Genomic DNA, 20,314 nt, shown 5'->3' on the forward strand with positions numbered 1-20,314 from the left:
GGCCATTTTTGGCCAATGTCACGGGAACGGTAAGAGTGACGCGAAAAATTTAATCACTTTCTCTGATAGTTTTTGATGCTTACATGCTTGCGAACGTGTGTGGTTACAGATTAGGCAAGTGTTCCATCATAATTCTTTTAAGTTCCGCACACACGTTCTCGATGGGATCATGTCGGCACCACGTGGGAACCAACCCAGAACATCCAGATCGTCCTGCTGCGCCAACCAATTCTGAACTACCTGGGACATGTGGACGGGTGAATGGCAGCATGACATTCCGAAGAATGTGCACACACTGTCCACCTGTTAGACGTCCCTCTACCTGATGGAGTACTCCTAACCCTTTGATATAAAGAAACCCCAGGATAACACAGAAACACGCCCACAATGCCGTCTGTGGTAGACATAACGTAAGGTCATGCCTGGTTCCTTTTGGCGTACACACGACAACTGGTCATGCACTTTCAGGGAAAAACACGCATTCATCTAAGAAGATCACATCGTTTCAATTCCGATGCCTATTCGTCTCTACAAATTCAAGATACAGTCGAATATGATCCTGTGAGAGGACTTCCTTTCTTGCAACATTACAAGCATGAAGACCCGCTGTCCTAAGCCCTCTTCTAGCAGTAGATCGTGAAGCATTGAAATTCGCTACCGCTACCTGTCTGAGTAGCCGGGAGGTTTGTATGTGGTCTCTGCTGTGCAACAGCAATGAGTCGATTATCTTGCTCTTGTGGTGGTACACGTTTTCTCCCACTACCTGAACGTCTAGCAGATTCTCCAGTTTCCCGATATCGCTTTACTCATCGTTGAGCACTTGAGCAGTCCTTATGGAAACTCCAACACGTATCACTGCTTGTGCGACGTTGAAGCCGACATTTGCGATGGCTAAAATGAGATCTTTGGATTCTAATCCATTTTCTCCAATCAGAGTCGGTGGAACTGCCTGGACTGTTTGGGCTATAGCCCGATCAATATTTAGGGAAGTATTAATTAAAACAATCACGACGTATTATAAATGATAATAGAAATCAAGTAATCAATAACCACTCTTAGTTTTTCCGCGGAATTAATTATTGACAACGATGTAATAATAAAAATAACGTTCTTCCAAAGACTGTGTGTGCTACTTTTGTTTTTCGTCCATGATCCTCAGGCTTTTTCCTTTTTTCTTCCGCTTTCAACTACCACGCAAGCACTGAAGAGACAACGCTCTGTCAAATAAGTTAGAGTATAATAACAGGAGCATTGACAGTATTGTTTCGTTTTTGCTTTGTTGTTCTCTGCTTCTCACCCAACCTTGTTGTACTCAGTGTCCATCGAGTGAGTGACAACGAACAGACACTTAAATGAACGAGAAAAAAATAAACTTGATTTTTCAGCACACTAGAATCAAGTATAGTCGAACAGAGCTCTTGCTTACTACACAAGCTTCTGCTCTTCCCTCGTGCACTTTGTTTAGGTTGATTAGAGAATCTTCTGTTTTGAAAAAAATGGAGAACACTAAAAATTATGTATCTTCTTTGCTGGTGAAATACCTTCTCATTATTTCTAACGCCACTGTGGTGCATATCCCACGAACGAACGAGCAAGAGAAAAAGAGAATGAAAGAAGACAATAACAAGTCCGTGTGTCATAGCATATATTTTTACATTTACCTTGGCAGAACATTCTTTCAAACAATTACAGAAAAGTATTATCAGTACTGAAGCTGAAATGATGAATTGACGAGTAGAAATAACGAAGCATTCCTTTCAGTCGAAACTTAACGACTTCGTTGAAGTTTAAGATAAAGTTTTGGAGAATGCAGAAAATTTAACTTTGAGTTTACATTACGACAGAGAAGAATCTCTAAAAAGCTTCATACAGCAAAATACGACACTGATCATGTTCAGCATTGAAAGAATATTACCGTGAAAGATACTTTAAAGCCTACGACTTGGTCTTAAACACCATGATCAGAAAATTTGAGGACTATATTTTGTCTGTGCTGAAGGATATTTAACAGGTGCTGATTAATAATACTAATGGAAAATCTGTTCACATATCCCCAATTTTAATCTAAAAGTATTCAAAGGACATACATTTTGATATTTTAAAAGTATAGTTAAAGATGCTTTCCTTGCTTCACCGAAGCAAAAATGATTTCTTAAATGTCATTGTAGGTGTTCAAGATCTGGTTGTCTTATTGAAATCTGAACCAAAAGAGATAACTTATTGTTTATTTTTGGAAGTTAATAAGCAAACAATGCTTTACCTTACTGTTCCTATGACTTCAGTGACACCAGAAACATTATTTTCGACTGTATGAAGAATGAAATCTTATCTTCGGAGTACCATGACCCAACATAGATTAACTACTTGATGATTCTACACTCCTTCAAAGATATTCTCGAAGAAATTATGAAATAACCCAGTACCATTGCCAAGAAACTCATGTTAGTTGAGGTGATTTTGAGTTTAACGTCCTTTCAGTAGCGAGGATATATGAGACAGGACCTACTGATTTATCGTGAAATCCAAACCACATGAGCTCTCGCCGGGAATAGAACCCGGGTCTCTCACGCCAAAGGCTCGTACTCTAACCACTTAGCACTTTGTGGTGGACAAACACCGTGCTTTTGGGTTTTTTCGGGGTTCTTCCGTTTCCTCCCACTTTCTTCATTCCACCATTGTACTCATTTCTCATTATCACCGTCTCCTTTAGCCTAACCGGCATAACCGTGGGACGTTAAACTTAAAGATTTCTTTTCATTTTTCTAACCACTTAGCCACGAAGAAGTTTGGAGTTCATATTAGTAAAGAAGAGAGCACATTATGAGACTTTCAGTGCAGACAACAAAGTACGACGATTGTTAAATGAATATATTTCATCTTGAATATATTATGATAGTGGTCAATGTTATTTGAAATGTCATTTTTTTTAAATAGCATTCTCTTTTCTGTAATTCACTACAGTATACAAGTTAAATTTCACATAGAGTGCATTGAAAAGGGGAAGGGATTACAACGTACGATGGACCTTCTTTCCTACGAGATGAACAAAACGTTTCTTGTAAAATTCAGCCCGGGCAAAGGTTGCCATCGTCCGCCACCACTGTCTACAACAACGGGGTTTGATTAACCAGTTGCAAACAACCTGTGTGTTTGACTGATAGCTACACAATATATTGACAGAATGAAAGTCTTAATCTTACGTTAGTACTGAAGCTGCCCTCAGGCAAAAAACCAAGCTTCCCACAGGCGTGGCTTTTGTGCCTTGTAACATTGTGTTAAAGAAAAAAAACAGACACAAAGTCAGTTGCTTAGTTCTTTGTAAAACAACTGATAAGGCTTTTTTTATCTTTTATATAAATCATATTTGCCAAATTGTTGTTTGAAGCCATTTTATTCCTTATAAAAACATATCCAGATTCACAGAAGCCCACACGAATTGTAATAGAAAGTTGAAAAATATCTTTATCATGCAGATCTTTTATTATTATTATTATTATTATTATTATTATTATTATTATTATTATTACTAGTAGTAGTAGTAGTAGTAGTAGTAGTAGTAGTAATAGTAGTAATAGTAGTAGTATTGGTATTACTATTATTATTATTATCACGTAATATTTATCGCTAGTCCTCACAGCAATTAATACTTAGCAGCAGGGGTAAAAGTGCGTGGGAACGCGGGGGAACGCCGTCCTCCCACCTCCAAAAATGTGTAGGGCGTCCCCCCAGTTGCTAAGAAATCACAATGGGCAAAGATAGGCATGGGAATGGCGTGACGTGATGCCGCTACCTACCGTCTCCCTACCTTTTCAAATTCACTTTTACCCCTGCTTAGCAGGAAATCGATACCAGAGTTAATAGAACAGCTTCTCCTTATTGATAAATAATAATAATATTGATAATAATAATTTGGCAGTTATTAAAAGCAATATTTCTGTGCCTAGAGGTAGAAGAGAGGGGTCCATGGAAGTTACTATTGCCTCCTATAAAAATGAAGCCTGTGTTCAACACTGACTACGTATAATTCAAGGATTTAAAAAAAAAAGAAAGAAAAGCGTAATGCTTACACCTTTTCAAAAGTAAAATTAATTACTAAAAATGCATTCATTGAAAAACTCAGGGGTAGCAAGTGCACCCGCTTAAATCCGCTTGAGAGCGTTCAAGTCCAAATTCAAGCAAAGTTAAAGCATGGAAGACCCAGGTTCGATTCCTGGTGGAGTTCTCGTGGTTCGGATTTGACGTTAATTAGTAGGTCCTCGTTTCTTATAGCTACGCTGCTGAAAGGGATGTTAATCTCAAAACCAACTCAAAAAAAGTTAAAACAATCAGAAAGTTTTCAACTGTTTTGGCGTATGCAATTCTATTTTAAATAAAACTACATGCGCTATTTAATAATGGAAGCATCATCAGAAATACAGTATCCAATAAAGCAAACTTTTCGAGGAGTGTTTGTCTGAAGATACATACACATATTAAAAATAGTTTTAAAAGGTGCGTAATGCAGAAATACTATTTTATCGCGTATGAACTTGAGGCGTCTAGAACAGCAAGTTCTGAACACACATTAACATCCTTGATCATCATAATATTGAAACCCAGCCGCAGAATCAGGATATGATCAAGGGATGGACTAAACCATAGTTTCCAACTTTATCCAGTGTAAGTAAAGTAGGATTGAAACCCATTTTATCCAGTGCATACTTGAGCGTCAAGAGGGAGGCTATAGCCCCTATAACCTTCTCCTTGGATCCGCGTCTGTTGAAACCAATTCATATTTCATAACTTCACACACGGCACGATGAAGCACTGAGTCTATTGAAGTCTTACTACGTAATAATTATCGAGTGTCTGCACTTTTTCTATTAAAGCTTATAGTATATTCTATCATAATGTAAATTGTCACTCATGTAATGCGTGCTAATGTAACTTATGATAAAAATGTTTTGTTTTAAAACAAAATGAAACGGATGAAGTGGACTCTGCCGAGTATAAGACATGCAATTTATTAAATCGCCTCGAAACCCACTTGGCCATACCTTAGATTACACTCTTCAACTTTCTTTCATGGTATCTAAAATATCGGCTAAGCTTAAATTCGCATTGCCCATTCGGGTTTTCTAACAAGAATTATTATATTGCACCTTAATTTGGATGTAAAATCCTGACTTAATTAGCAGTTAAGAACTTTGCTGTGTGCATTAAAATGATGACACAAATATAGTGAAATATCAGTTTCAAATCTCATGTCTAATTTGAATCCAAATACCTGTGCTGTCATTTCTTTCAATGTTGGTGGAAGCCGAAAGTTGCAATTGATCTCAATTTTTTCGCTTATATCATCTTTAATTAACACTATTTTTTCATAGAAATTTTAAAGAAATATTAGTTACTAACAAGTAACACTTCCGAAGTGTAACACTCCGATTTTGATAAAATTTGGCAGGTAGATAATACGCATGAAATAAACGAATACGTGGTTCTTATTTTCTGCGAAAAATCGGTTTTAGGGGGCGGAAGCCCCACCCAAATTTTTGAAAGTTGACGCCCGAAATAAAAAAAAAACAAAACAAAAAAAAAAACAAGTGAACCGAACTCAACAAAATTGTACACACATATTGTAGACATAAAATGAGGGAATATGTGTTTCGTATTTTCCCGGAAAAAAAGAAAATCCGTTAGGTGGGACACACCTTTCCAAAACTTTGATCGTGAAATATCAAAAGTGCTAATAACATTATGTCAGAAGTGCTTGAACAACGAAGAATTGGAACGATACATTGTGTAAGGACAATACGCAAAAAATAAACGAATACGGTTTCTTTTTTATTTTCTGCGGAAAAACGGTTTTAGGGGGCAAAAGCTCCCACCCAAAATTTTGAAATTTTAGGCCCAAAAGGCTAGAAAAAGTGCACCGAATTGAATGACATGGCGAACAGATATTTTAGACGTAAAATGAGATAATAGGGTTTCTTTTTCCCAGGAAAAATGCGGTTGAGTGAGGCACGGATCTTCTAAACCGTTGATTACGAAATATCAAAATTGCAAATAAGCATACGTCTGAAGTTCGTAAAGAATATGAAGAAGTGCAACGAAACTTCGCATATGGACAATTTGCAAAACATTAAATGAAACGTTTTTTAATTTGTGCAGAAAAACAGTGTTGCGGCCTAGGCCCCATCCGAAAAAGTAAATATTACCGTAATAGCGCAGGAAGGAGTGGACCGAAACAAATGAAATTGTGTGTAGATATTATATAGACTCTATGTAAAATAAGGCCTTTCGTGTTTCTCAAGTGTCCCTATCCGTTTTGCTTCAAATTTGGCAGATCAACAGCAAACTGGAAATAAATCGACACGTGTTTTTGTTTATGAGCAATAACATTGTAAGAGTTAAAGGTGCCTCCAAAAATACTATACAATACGCTATACTGTTTGTGCTTGTAGTTGATCTGCCAAATTTGAAGAAATCGGATATTTTATAGACCCTATGTAAAATAAGGCCTTTCGTGTTTCTCAAGTGTCCCTATCCGTTTTGCTTCAAATTTGGCAGATCAACAGCAAACTGGAAATAAATCGACACGTGTTTTTGTTTATGAGCAATAACATTGTAAGAGTTAAAGGTGCCTCCAAAAATACTATAAAATACGCTATACTGTTTGTGCTTGTAGTTGATCTGCCAAATTTGAAGAAATCGGATATTTTATAGACCCTATGTAAAATAAGGCCTTTCGTGTTTCTCAAGTGTCCCTATCCGTTTTGCTTCAAATTTGGCAGATCAACAGCAAACTGGAAATAAATCGACGCGTGTTTTTGTTTATGAGCAATAACATTGTAAGAGTTAAAGGTGCCTCCAAAAATACTATAAAATACGCTATACTGTTTGTGCTTGTAGTTGATCTGCCAAATTTGAAGAAATCGGATGGAAACACGACATTTGTGAATCACGAAAGGCCATATTTTACATATCCAATATCTATATACAATTTCATTCGCTTCGATCCACTCCTTCCGCTACTCAACGCCTCGGTCCACTCAACAGTTTTTTTTTCTTTTCAGGAAAATACAAGAAACGTATTCCCTCATCTTACCTCTACAATATTGTGCACATTTCATTCACTTCGGTTCACTTCTTCTTGCCTTTCGGGCGTCAACTTTCAAAATTTTTGATGGTAGCTTTTGCCCCCTAAAACCATTTTTCCGTAGAAAATAAAAACCCGTATTCATTTATTTTTGCGTATTGTCCATACACAAAATTTCGTTGCAATTCTTCATGTCCTTTACACACTTCTAACATAGCTACTGTTACTAACACTTTTGATATTTCGTGGTCAAAGATTTGGAGGGGTCCATGCCCCACCCAACCGGTTTTTTTTTTTTTTTTTTTTTTTTTTTTTTTTTAGGAAAATACGAAACCCGTATTCCCACATTTTATGTCTATAGTATCTGCAAAATTTAATTCACTTCGCTTCACTTCTTCTTACCTTTCGGGGGTCAACTTTCAAAATTCTTTGGCCCATTAAAACAGATTTTCCGCAGAATATAAAAACCCGTATTCATTTACTTTTTGCGAATTGTCCATACACAAAGTTTCGTTGCAATTCTTCATGTCCTTTACACACATCTGACATACTGTTACTAGCACTTTTAATATTTCGTGATCAAAGGTTTGGAGGGGTCCGTGCCCCACCCAACAGTTTTTTCCAGGAAAATACGGAACCCGTATGCCCTCATTTTACGTCTGCAATATCTGTGCACAATTTTATTCACTTCTTTTTGTCTTTCGGGTGTCAACTTCTAAAATTTTGGGTGGGGCTTTTATATTAAACCTTACTATTATATAACGTTTTTCGTTTTTATGATATTCTTTTTTTGGGGGGAGGAAGGAGAGAAATGCTCTCCTCTGATATCATTTTCTTGCCATTCATCTTGTTTGAACTGCTTAAGTAAGATCATTTTGTAACTTTTCATGTCATCCAACTCCGTCACGATAATAAAATTGTCATTCTTACAAAATTTAGGTTTGGTAATGCCCTTTCGAAATCGCAACTAACCCAACCACCGAGCTTTTTGGGTTGCCTGCTGTTGCAGGAAAAGGAGAATTGCAGGTGGTAATGCACTTTTAGTGCCTACAACATAACACGATATCCGAGCTACATGAACTTCCACAGAAAATCGAACCTTGACCTCCGCTCGGAAGGCGCGTACACTAACCATATATTTATAGCAATGAGAAACTTCCTGACACTTGTTTTGTATCCTTCCTGACTTCGGCCTTTTCTAAGTGTTTCGCACCATTCCGGTTACTACAATTACCGTCCTTCCAGGTCTAATGGGTAGCATCTGTGCCTTTGGTGCACACAGTCCCAGGTTCAATTCGCGGTGGGAGAGCCAGAAAATTAATTTCACAATTATTCATTTTCATTAATCATGTATCACCTTTAGAATAAAGGGCATAATCGTGGGATGTTAAATAATTTCAAATTACTCGATACATTTTATTGCAATATCATTAAGGAATTACCACAATTTGTTGAAAATATGGGCATTCTCCGGGAGGTTATATGGATCAGTGATAGAGTGCTTACCTCTGGTGCGTGGAGTCCCTGGTTTGATCCCAGCCAAGTAAGTTTGTGGTGGAAAACATCGTATCCGTGGGTTTTATCGGGCTACTCCTGTTTCCTCCCACTTTTTCATTCCGCCAATTCTTCCATCATCATTCAATTGCTTTGATCATTGTCTCCCTTGGCCTAGAGGACATAATCGTGAGAGTTTAAACAGAAAGATTTCATTTTAATGTGTTATCTCCCTATTATACATCGAAGCTAAGCGAGACGGTACTGATGATGATAATGAATGAAATTGTGGAATGCCGAAAATGGAGGAAACGGGAGAATCCCGAAAAAACCCATGCACACAGTATTTGATTACCAGAGTGTCCACTTTGCTCGGATTGAACCCGAGACCCTACGCACCAGAAGTGACCGCTCTACCACTAAGCCGCCGATGCATCTTAACTTTTTTCCTGTAGGTTATTTATTTATCTCGTATTTTCTTAAAAGGATTGTAGTAAAATGAATTTAAAATAAAAGGGGTCCAGGTTCCCTTAGGGGTCCTCACCCCCTTGGCTCCTGGCTTGCAGGGGTAGCAAAGACGGCGGAGTTAGACAACTGCTGTTTTCAGATCTAAGATAAATTACATTGCGATTACATGCCTCTCTGCTAAATTATGTTTCAATGTAGCTATTCCCCTAACATTTCGATCTCCCCCCCCCCACAAAATTTTCTGGAAGACAATGGATAGGGCGCTAAAGGGGGAATAATAGCTCCGGGGAGATTTTCCACGCAGGCCGTCTCCTGAAATAACACTAGTGCTGTGTATTAAATAAGATTATATTCGGATAAATACTTTTCTGGTAAAATTCGTGGATTAAAATACAAACAAACCATTTATAGTTTAATTTTCAATCACGATAAATATTTTCATGCTGCTTTGAAAGTACAGCTTGTTTATTTGTTTTCGTTTTTAAACCTGCTAGTAATTAAAGTTAAGGTGACGAAATATCTAACTTGTTTTTGACATTTTTGATACATGTTCTTATACATTAAAATAAAGAAAACTAAAGTGGCAACGCTGTGCTGTTAAATGATAATTTTCCAGCAACTAGTTTGGGAACGTCCTTGCGCTTCTCCTGCAATGTTGTTTCCGCCGGTTATTATTCTAGTCTGTCGCCGGCAGGGGGTGTGAGGTTTGTGCTGGTTTGCCGTGACAAGTGACGGTGTTTTAACCATGGTGGACCCGAGATTAGTGCGTACAGATGAAATAGATGGAATTTGGACGTATTTACAGAGTGTCTGTATCAATATTTGCTACATATTAGTAGTGTAAAGTAAAATAATCGTGTATTATTTCATTTTATTGTTACAGAGGATAAATACGATTATGCAATAGTTATTTATTGGTTACGAAGACATCGTCTGTTTGTTTACAGCATCAATGATGAGTTGTTGACATGATAATGTTGCATGATATCTCTTAAAAGTCATTTTTAACCAATGTTCACGTAAAATACTTTAAGTATTTGTAATTTGTACACCAAATATCGGTAAAGAAAACTAAGGAATGAGTATTAACGCATGATGGTGGTCTTGAGTGCATGAAATAGAAGTTGTGGGCGTGAACGAGGAGGCTGGGTTATCGAACGATCTGTAATGTGCTTTAAATAATCTAAATTCCTTTTTCATACACTTAATTATCTTCGTTAATACAATAAATAACATGTAAGTGTAAGCGACAGTTGTCAGTACAGTTATAAAAGGTTGTCGGTATTAAGTTTTACTGAGAACAGGAATCCGCATTGCAATAACTTTTGTTTGAATTGTTCATAAGTAAATAATTTCGAAATATGTTGTTAGCTCTGCAATCCTGTAAGAAATGTAACCACGAAACAGATAATTTACGTTCTATACATGCATTGAAATAGCACTGCATGACCATAAACTACTATGTGTATAAATTTTTTGTTGCTGGTTTACTTTTGATACACCACATTTTGCAAGATTTACAGGTAAAATTCAGTACTTTGCGTAAAAAGATATATACATAAAGAACAAATTTCGGCTGTTTACCTTTGGGGTCCAGCCTTTTCACCTCCTTTTTTGCGATATTCTATTCCGATTCGGTCGTTCTATGGTTGCATACGCTAAATTAGGATCCATGGTATGAGTAGTAATAGTAGTAGTAGGAATGGGTTACAAGCCCCGCAGGGGTTGGTTGGGTTTTGTTCTCGACATAAGATGGACAATCATCCACTTACCTTTACCCACTGCCTTTAAAAAATTGTGTACGATATTTTCTCGACACATTTGTCCTGTAAATCATCTGGTTTTTCACTAATTTCTAAACAAATACCCAAATTTCTGCAAGCGGTAGAATTAAATAAATAATATACCTGTATTTTATGTTTACAAGTGTAGGGTTACTAGTGTAAAATCCTTACATGTACTTTACTACGGGTAAAATAAGTAAGTGCATATGAAAGACGACTGTATTAGAAAGTATTTTCCACCGACGTTGTATTTCTGTACAGTGTACAGAAGTTGTATTTTATGTTTAAAAGTGGAGCGCTACTAGTATGAAACCATGACAAGTGCTATTGAAACTCGAATCATTGCCAAAACCCACTCGTCTTTACTATCCTCACCTATGCATATACCCCACTTCCACTGATGCGCCTGATCCATTCGACCGCACCCCATCGCTAGCGCTCGGGCCCCAAAGCTTTACCCTGCCCCGACTCGGTTAGATAGCATTCGTGCTTTTTAGTGGCCACCTAGCAAAGGCTATTTTGTGTTTTTTCACTGTAGTTTTTATGCATACATCCGGACTTTGTATTTATGAGCAAATCGTGAAAGAATTGTAATTTTTTAACAATTACTTATGATGTCTCCCCTGACTTTTTACTATACCATTTAAGATATTTTAATGTTCTCCAGCGCAAGTCGTTTAGGAAACATTAAGAAGGAAATTAGTGAAAGAATTCTAATTTTTCAACAGTTATTTCGAGTGGTGCGCCAAAAGTAAACCTGCACGAATTTTTCATTAATATGAGTTGTGGTGCAAGACCCACAAGAAAGATACTTCTACAGATTAAGATATAAACCTCGCCATCTAATGAACAGAAGTAATTGATCAAAAATTACAAATCTGCCGCCGGAAGCATTGCCAGTTTTGGCTGATAGGTTGGTAATGTTACATTTCGTTTCTATCATAGCACTGTTCTAAATTTGGGGGCACACTTACATTCATGAAATACTATAATACACTCTTACTGTCTTAGAAAATGTTTTTTAGGGTTAATGTTAGTGATGCGTCTCCGTTTTTACTAAGAAGTTGGGTAATTTACAGGAGAAAAGAAGTAGCAAATGGCGATTTGGAGTTCTTATGTGGTCTTTAGGTTTGTAACCTTGGGAATAAAGTTACGTTTAATACAAGAAATTGGTACTGTTGGCATGTCGCGAAAAGTTTCGATGCTTCAGGAGCATGGCGGTAGTGTTTTAAAAGGGGGTTTAACTTCCGCGGATGGTGGCCCCGAAATACAAAAATGATGGAAAAATCAGCAGATTCAGACGGAATGTCAGCATGAGGAAAAGAAAAAATGAAGAATGGCATTTAGAATCTCCTGCAACACGTTTCATTGCTCCAGAACAGTGTACCGTGTTTTCGTCTAAATTGTGATAAAAGTAGAAAACAACGAGCCCTGCGGGGCTTCTAACCCCCTTCTCTCGCTCAGCTATATTTTGTGAAGTAAGTAACACTGGAGATCTTATATGTGCAGGGTTCGGGGAGAAACCAGAGAACAAATGAGTAGTAATGCAACGCTGAAAAGAAGCTCATGTAGCTCTTATCCGGCAGTTTAGCCTTAAAAGGTAACGTAACCTAACCTAACATTTTTTAATGTCTTAAGTGCAATTTTGTAAATTTGAAACTAGAGGGGCACCTGTGAAGTTATCTTCTCTTAAGTTAGGTGTTGCATTACTGGCTGCAGATTGGCTTTAGGAGGACTGAGTATAAAACATGAACCAACTTAAAATCACGGACTAATTTTTAGTATCTGAGCGAATGAGGGCAGGAGCGCAGCAGAAAAGCTCGAGCGTACCGACGAGGTGCGTCCGTATGAAACAGGCGCGTCAGCTACAGTGGGTATATGCATAAACATGGTACTGGCCAGGCACGTAGGCAGGATTTCGTAAAGGGGTGTGGGTCCGTAACATGAAATACTATTTTCATCACACCAGGAACTTGATCATTCTAAACTATTTTACTGGCAACATATATTAGTTCTTTCTGCCAGGATTTCGTAATAGCGGTTGGGAGGAGGGGGGGGGGGAGCTGGGAAGTAACATGAAATACTGTGATTATCACTTAAGGTCTCAATCAATCTAAACTATTTTCCTTGCAACATATATTGGTTTGTTAGGACAATAAAATGAGGATATGTTATTAGGTGTTTTTATAACAAACTATGAAGTAATCTCGAGTAAAAGAATACAATACAGTATTGAAAAAGGTTTTACAATATTTACGTTCCTTCCTTTGTTCATTCAAATGTGACAATTTTCCTTTCACTGTGATCTCAACTATTATAAAAAGTACATATTCACTAATATCAAAGTTCATATTCAATAATGTCTTATAAAATATTTTACAATATCTGCGTTTCTTTCTCTGTTAAATCAAATGTTAACAGAACTATCTTTCCACGTAAGTTTTTGTTTTCATTATTCCGTCAACTACTATCTGTTCCAAATGACAGGTTAAAGGAGCAGTAGAAAACTGTTTCTGAAATAACATGTTTCATATTGCAGAGAAGAGGTGACGAAAAATTGTGATTAAAAATGTCCACACTCTTAGAGAATGGCACTATGCTTACGAAAACTTGAAGTTTCCATGCCTAGTAGCAGAAATTCTGAGAATTCCGTAACTTTTCTAGAAATTTCAAATTCCCTGATTTTTCCAGGTTATCCCGCTTATTCCCACCATGTATTGCAAGTAATAGAAATCTCCTCATAAGAAAGAGCAACCAAAAGCTTGCTGTAGCTTTTGATTTTTAACGCTGATCCTTCTTTTTCTCTTTTCTTCTTGTTTCATTCTTCCTTAAATTTTTCATTTCTGGTTTCGAAGGGGGTCCGGACACTCCCCCTTCGCTACGTGCCTGTAGTGGGGAAACAACTCATATGGCATAAAAACAGTGTGCATGTGACACAGTTTTGCAACACTTCTATGACCACTTTGTATATTCTCTTCACATACTCCTTTATTTCATCATGTTTTCGATATGGAGTAAGATACAGCACCTTTTCCATTGATAATCGAGCTATCTTGAAAAAATGTTCCCTTTGTTTCCACTTTTTCTCAATAATATTTCACACCTTTGATTCTTGCATTACATATGAAAACATAACTTCCTTTATTTTTCCTTATCTTTTCCACACTTTCGACTTCGCATCCTTACATTAATTAATCCGTGGGGTATTATTTAGTTCCTACCCCGAATCACTTGGTAGTGACTCTGGCTGAAGTACCTGATCTGGAGCTGTCGATGGAAGTGTGGACTTACATTCCTCTGTGCATATTCACGTGAAGAGGACTTAAGTGTACATATGCGATAAGCACTAGTGTGCAAAAGACATTAACCAACTTATGTTAGGTGGCCACTAAAATGCACGATTGCTTTTTAACAGTCAGAGCAGGCGCGTCAGCGACGGTAAGTATACACAAACGAGGATAGCGCAAAGCATAGTAAACAGTATGACATAAAACACTTACCTTACATATGGATTTGGGGGAGATACTAAATGCCTTGCAATCGTGTCTTTCGCACATTTCAGTAGATTTTCTTCGTTCTCGATATTTAATTGTATAAAACTAAACACTGTTAAATCGTAGTCCGCACAGATATTCGCCTTTTTCTCAATATACTCCCTCCACAATGGGATAACCTTCTGCCGTAACGTCCGCCCTAACGAATTATATCCATCTTCACTGTTACTATTATTCGTAAATAAATACTAATTTTTACTGTTTTCTTACTCTTATCACGCTCTATGATGACAGAGCGCAAAATTTCCAGTCGCCATTGGCGACTAGAAATTTCAAAGCTGGCGACCAGTGTTCCGTAAGAATAGTTTCTGCCTAAACTCATAGGGGGGCACAGCTTCTGTTTCGCACCAAAATAATTGTCATTGAGTGAGAGAACAAGGAATGTGAAGTCTTCACAACGAACATGGAAAGTGCTTTCTAAGTACTTGCAACCAGATTTATACAGTGAAAAAAGTGGACCTTATCGTAGCAGAGTGGGCAGAATATGAACTTCTGTTTTCTTCATTGACGTTGAATCAGACACTTTTCAGTGAAAACATCATTACGAGATTCCCAAATTTGCTTCGAATTGTCACATTTTGTGCAGTTTTACCTGTGAGTACTGCTTCATGTGAGAGAGGCCTCAGCAGTCTTAACAGAGTTAAGATTGCCTACAGAGGTTCACTAAAGACTGACACACTGGATGATTTGCTGGCAGTTTCCATCAATGGCCCTTCACTTAAGGACTTTGATCCGAAAACTGGAATCGACAACTGGTACTTCAGTGCAGAGAGAAAGAGCGTTACACAAACGTGAATTCTTAAAGTAAGATATTTTTTAATATGTATATGAGTTGTCCAATTCAAAATTGATTATCCTAAATCTGATTGCCTGGTTTTGAAATTGTATGCCCTGATGTGATCTTTTTCTTTGTCAAACCAAAGGCCGTGTGTGTGTGAAGGGGGACCTCCCTTAATTTGTATGTGTACCTCCCATCATTTTTGGATTGGCGAGTGCGTCTGACTTTGAAGTTTTGCACCCTGTATGACAGCCACACTTACCACTTCTTCCCTGTAAATTTTGCAAATTTTCAGTTATTGCGGCAGGGGTTAACGGAACTTAATCCCAAATTAAGACTATGTGGCCAGTATTTTAGAAAAGGTGCAGAAAAGCTTTTAATTCAGAAAAGAATAATAATGTTTAAGGAGATTATTTATGTGAAACGGCTAGTTAAATGATATAGAACTTCCCGTCCTTGCTATCGCAGTATGTGCCTTCGATTTGTTTTATGAGATATTAAGCAATTTTTATTGATTTATTTTAGTTAACGACCTACCATTATGCCCTGTGGGCTAAAGAAGACGGATAGCTAATGGAAGCAAATGATTGTAAAGTTAACTTTTTTGCTCTCCCACTAGAAGTCAAGCCTGGGACCACGTGCCCCAGAAGGGCACGCGCTAGCCATTAGACCAGTGGGGAGGGTACATGAAAGTATTTTACTGTTGTGACTGGAACATTGAAACAAAACAAAAAGTTAGATTATCTTTGTTTGTATTGTAGCCTATGTCTTGCATTCCTATAGATTCTTCTTTTCGAAAACTTGCTTATTATCTCAAGCCAAAGCATGGAAAAAGATGAGTTCGGTATTCTCTCTCTTCCTATATATTTACTTTTTCGATATTCTGTGCATAGGCTTTGTTTAATTTTTAATTGTCTGTTGCTATTCACAGGGCTCAAAGCGGGTCACTTTTTTACAAATTTGTCACTAAAAGTTACTTTTTTGGGAGGTAAAGTGACTTTTTCGTGTGATTTATGTTTTGCATCGGCAGTTTTCTAAGAAAAATGTAAAAATAAATGGAAAAAGGCAGAAACTTGTTACTTTTTGTGAAAACTTCAGTGCTTGCTGCCATATGTGAAACAGTCAGCTTTATTCTCACTTCAGCTTTTATTCTTTCTGGTTGGTTGGTGGATGCTTAAGCTCTCAAGGTGGGGTTGAGAACCTTTCTGTGTCTATTCTTTCTTCTATCATAATAGCATTTTAGTTTTCTCTTTTAATAGTTAACGCTCCGCTCAACGTTATGTGTGTGTGTTTGTGTGGTTCATCATGTTCGTCTTGTGTTACACTTCTTGTATGTTCATCTTAAGAGTAGGTGATGAATTTGAATATTTCATGGCTTTGAGAACTCTCAATGCTAAGTTAAATATAATGTCTGGGATGAAGAAATTCGGAAATAGGCCAGAACTGGTTCCACTTACTCAGAACCTTCTTACATCTGCTAAGTCTGCTTACCGTAACTACAAAGCATACTTAGAAAACCTAAGAAAGGAGGAAGCTGAAAAAGAAGTAAAGAAGGAAAGATGTAACAAAATAACAAAGAGAGAGGTGATGGAGAAATTGACAAAGGAAAAAAGGGGCATGATGAGATTTTGGTCACTTTTTGGTTACTTTTGCGTGTGCTTTTGGTCACTTTTCAACTATTTACAAGAGACCAGACCACTATGAGCCCTGTATTCTGGAACTATGAACTTGAATTTCACGTTTTATATGATTAGTTTAATCTTCTTCATTCAAGTACGAGCGGTTCCTATTTCCGACTAACAGTAGTGATGCCTCACTATCATGGATTTCATTGGTTGTAATTTATATATTTTATTTTTCAATGGTGAGTATTGAATTCCTTAAATTCTGATACATCTGTACGTGATCTCATCCAGTTTTCCTCAAAGTTACATGTACTGTACTACCGTATAACGAAATCGTTTTGAAAACCATAATCATATTTCAACTTCTAATGTTTATTTAACAAGAATCAAATACTTGAACAGGTAGTTCTCGTTTTTTTTTTTTTTTTTTTTTTTTTTTTTTTTTTAATGCAAGTTAAATTATGGTCTTGCTGAAATGATTTGTAGTGCCAATAATTTCTAGATGAGTGAACTGATTTCATCATAGTTTTATGTAATTCTTGTATATGCCCCAGGGAAAACATTATACTTAAATTCATGATTTTACTAATATAACCGAAGACGAGCCAAATTATATCGAAGATATTTATTTTTGAGTTGAACTGCAAAAGCAGAATACTACAAAATTATTTTAGTAAGTTAAAGAGGAACGGTGCTGGGTCGTTTCTGGCAGTGAAATTTTGCTGCTAGAGAATGCATTTATTTCGTGATTGTATTTGTGAATTTGTTGATTTGATCAAAAAATCCTTATCAGTCTCATTTTCAGCACATTGTACCCGTACATAGGTATGGCATTCATGCTACTTTTTTTTCTGTCTGAAAATTATTTCGTCATGCTTGATGGAAATAATGTAACGGGAGTGAGCTTACGCTATTTAATGTAAAGTATGAAGGCCAGGGATTGCATAAAGATTTTCTTAAACGTGGGAAATGAATACAAATAATTTCTTACGATTGACATTCAGGAGGACGGCGCAACTTCAGGAGTAACTTGTTCACATTTTGTTCTATTTATAGGCGTTATACAATAATTCTTCAAGATGTGTTGTCTTTTCCATTTCTTCATGAGTTATGTTTTGCTTCCTATTATAATATGATTACAATCTCAGCAAATATTACGAAGTTCTCAAGGGACTTTATGGAAGCTGTCACATCCTCATATTTGATATTTACTTTTTGTTTCTGGAAGTTCGTTGGGTATTATTGCATCTTTTGGCATCGAATGGAAGTAGTCCATTACTTTTATTGGTTTGTTTATATTAGCGGTACTTGGAAGTGTTGGACAAGCTGCTGCTTCAAAATTCATTATGTCTCGCTATCGTTCCCAGTTACAAATGGCGTAGTGTAAAATTCGTACACAAATATGAAGCATATATTCAATAGTTGTTTTTTTAGTAGTTGGTAGAATTTCTTGTTTTTCGTGTGTAGCTGGATAATGATTACGATAGCCCTATATTTCATTTCTTTTTGTTAATCTTTATCTTTTGTATTCTCATCCGACAGAAAGTATAAATTGAATACGTGAGGGTGTTCTTCATCGTGTTAAGAGGGCAATAAGTTAGTGTACCTAATGGTACTAAAGTAAGTAACGTATGACTAATTAAAATCAGTAGCGTCTCCTGACGTGGATGTTAGGGCGTTGGCAAGAAAGGAAAAATATATTAACCCTCACAATCAAAGGCAATACTAGAGGGGGAACCAGGAGCAAAGATGGGGCCCACCCACATTTTTTTTTACTGATCAAAAATATTGTGATAAATTTACCTCAATTTACGCATAACTATTTTAGTGGCATTCGCATTCAGCGTACGAGTATTTAATAGTGACTATACTTTGCCCACCCATCGATTTCCTGAATATAGCCTGTACCTGGAAGTTCTCGCAATTTTCGAAAGTAAGGAACCATGATCGTCACTGCATAATGTCCTATTTATGCCAACCTATAAATAGCAATTTACTTCTAACAATTTAGTCTGAAAATTATAAAGAGCAATCAAGGAGGATGTTATTACGTAAGGAATACATTTAGTTATAATAATTATAGTATAAGTAAATATACCCTCAAAATATGAAATTGGAAAAAAAAAAGCAATTATTTGCTTACAGTTACGTGAATTTCAGTTCAAGTCGTCTTTCTTTACGTAGAAACCTCTGGATTACTGCTTTAGAGACAGTAATAGGGGCCCGAAACCGTAAATCTTGAGGATGACCCACTAACGACAAAGTAAATGAAAATTAGGGAAATAAAAAGGCCGAATGGAAAACCGTTTTGTAGCTTAACGTCCAGGCTTCTTCTTTTTTTTCATCAACTGACACTTCGAACACAACTTGGATCGAGAAAAAAAATCATGTTTCTTTTCACCGTACTCCTTACACGTATTTTAGGAGGAAGTCGATTGCACCTTAACTTTTGAATTGAATGATATGTTTAGCATTAAAAAAAAGTGCGTAGATCATACCTCTTCTCTCCCTCCCAAAAATGTTTTCCGTATTGCTATAAAATATCTACACATCCATAAATAAATCTACAGACTTGGCAACACTTGAGAGAAGCAGAAAACTCAAGACGTTGATTTCCTAACCAACGCCTTGGATCACACAAGCACGAGGTGAGGAACACGAAGCGCATGCACAATAGGAGTCTTCTAAAGCAGTGAAAATTCAGCTAAAGCGTTGCCAACGACCTACTCGCAGAGTTGCCTCCTCAAAACATGACGCAGACCGCACAGCACTTCTCTGTTCTTTTGCACTTCAACAGTTGATTCTGTCTCCTTGAAAATAAAAAATCCCAAGTTTTGACGATCCGTTTAATTAAATTAAAATACTCTTTTCTTCATTTTTCGTTGGGCGTTAACACACGACTCGCACACCCAGAGAAGACGCTACTGATTAAAATCCTTAAGTGGTAGAGTCATTCGCCAATATGGTAAATCAGTATATAGCGTAATTGTACAGACAATCACTTCAGCTTGCTCTTCATTGCTTCTCTAAATCTCCGCTTGAGACTACTCATCATTCTCAAACATAGACATGCTATCCCACCTCACTATAATGTCTGCTCAAATCTAACGTCATTACAATCCACTAAGATACAGCTAATTCCACAAATCTATTATTTTCATAACTATTTAACGTTATTCTACTTCAGGCTGATTTACATAGGCTACCATGTCGACTCCCGTAACCATCTGTATGTCACTACACATCAAACCATTTTAAGACCGTTATTACTTATAACCAGGGTTGGCAAAAACCATGGTTTTTATTGAAAAAAACAAAAAACCCGGTTTGTTTGGTTTAAACCAGGCTTTTTTGGGTTTAAACCTGTTTTTTTTTTGTTTAAATAATTTGCTTTATGTATTTGTATCACATATGGACAGAAATAAGTTTGTTTCGCCTTAGTGTTATTATGCAACAATCTGGTTATGCAGGAAGAGGTCACATAAGCAAAAGCGGAATCCAAGCCGCTTCTCGGCGTACATCTGAGAGAAATT

General features: G+C 36.9%; 1 protein-coding gene across 2 annotated transcripts in view; it reads left to right on the forward strand.

The window, feature by feature from the left end:
- Positions 1 to 9,678: 9,678 nt before the first annotated feature.
- The window catches only part of Tmem18 (transmembrane protein 18), an 81,632-nt gene continuing 70,996 nt past the window's right edge, over positions 9,679 to 20,314 (forward strand). For both annotated transcript variants that reach the window (XR_014132743.1, XM_081769207.1), the window contains exon 1: positions 9,679 to 9,848. Coding sequence is in view for 1 of the 2 variants with exons in the window: in XM_081769207.1 (XP_081625333.1) it covers positions 9,786 to 9,848 (63 nt within the window). In the remaining variant the exon portion in view is untranslated. The remainder of the gene's footprint in view (positions 9,849 to 20,314) is intronic.

The sequence above is a fragment of the Thermobia domestica genome, chromosome 8 (assembly GCF_964235325.1).
Source record: "Thermobia domestica chromosome 8, izTheDome1.hap1.1, whole genome shotgun sequence".
Lineage (NCBI taxonomy): Eukaryota > Metazoa > Arthropoda > Insecta > Zygentoma > Lepismatidae > Thermobia > Thermobia domestica.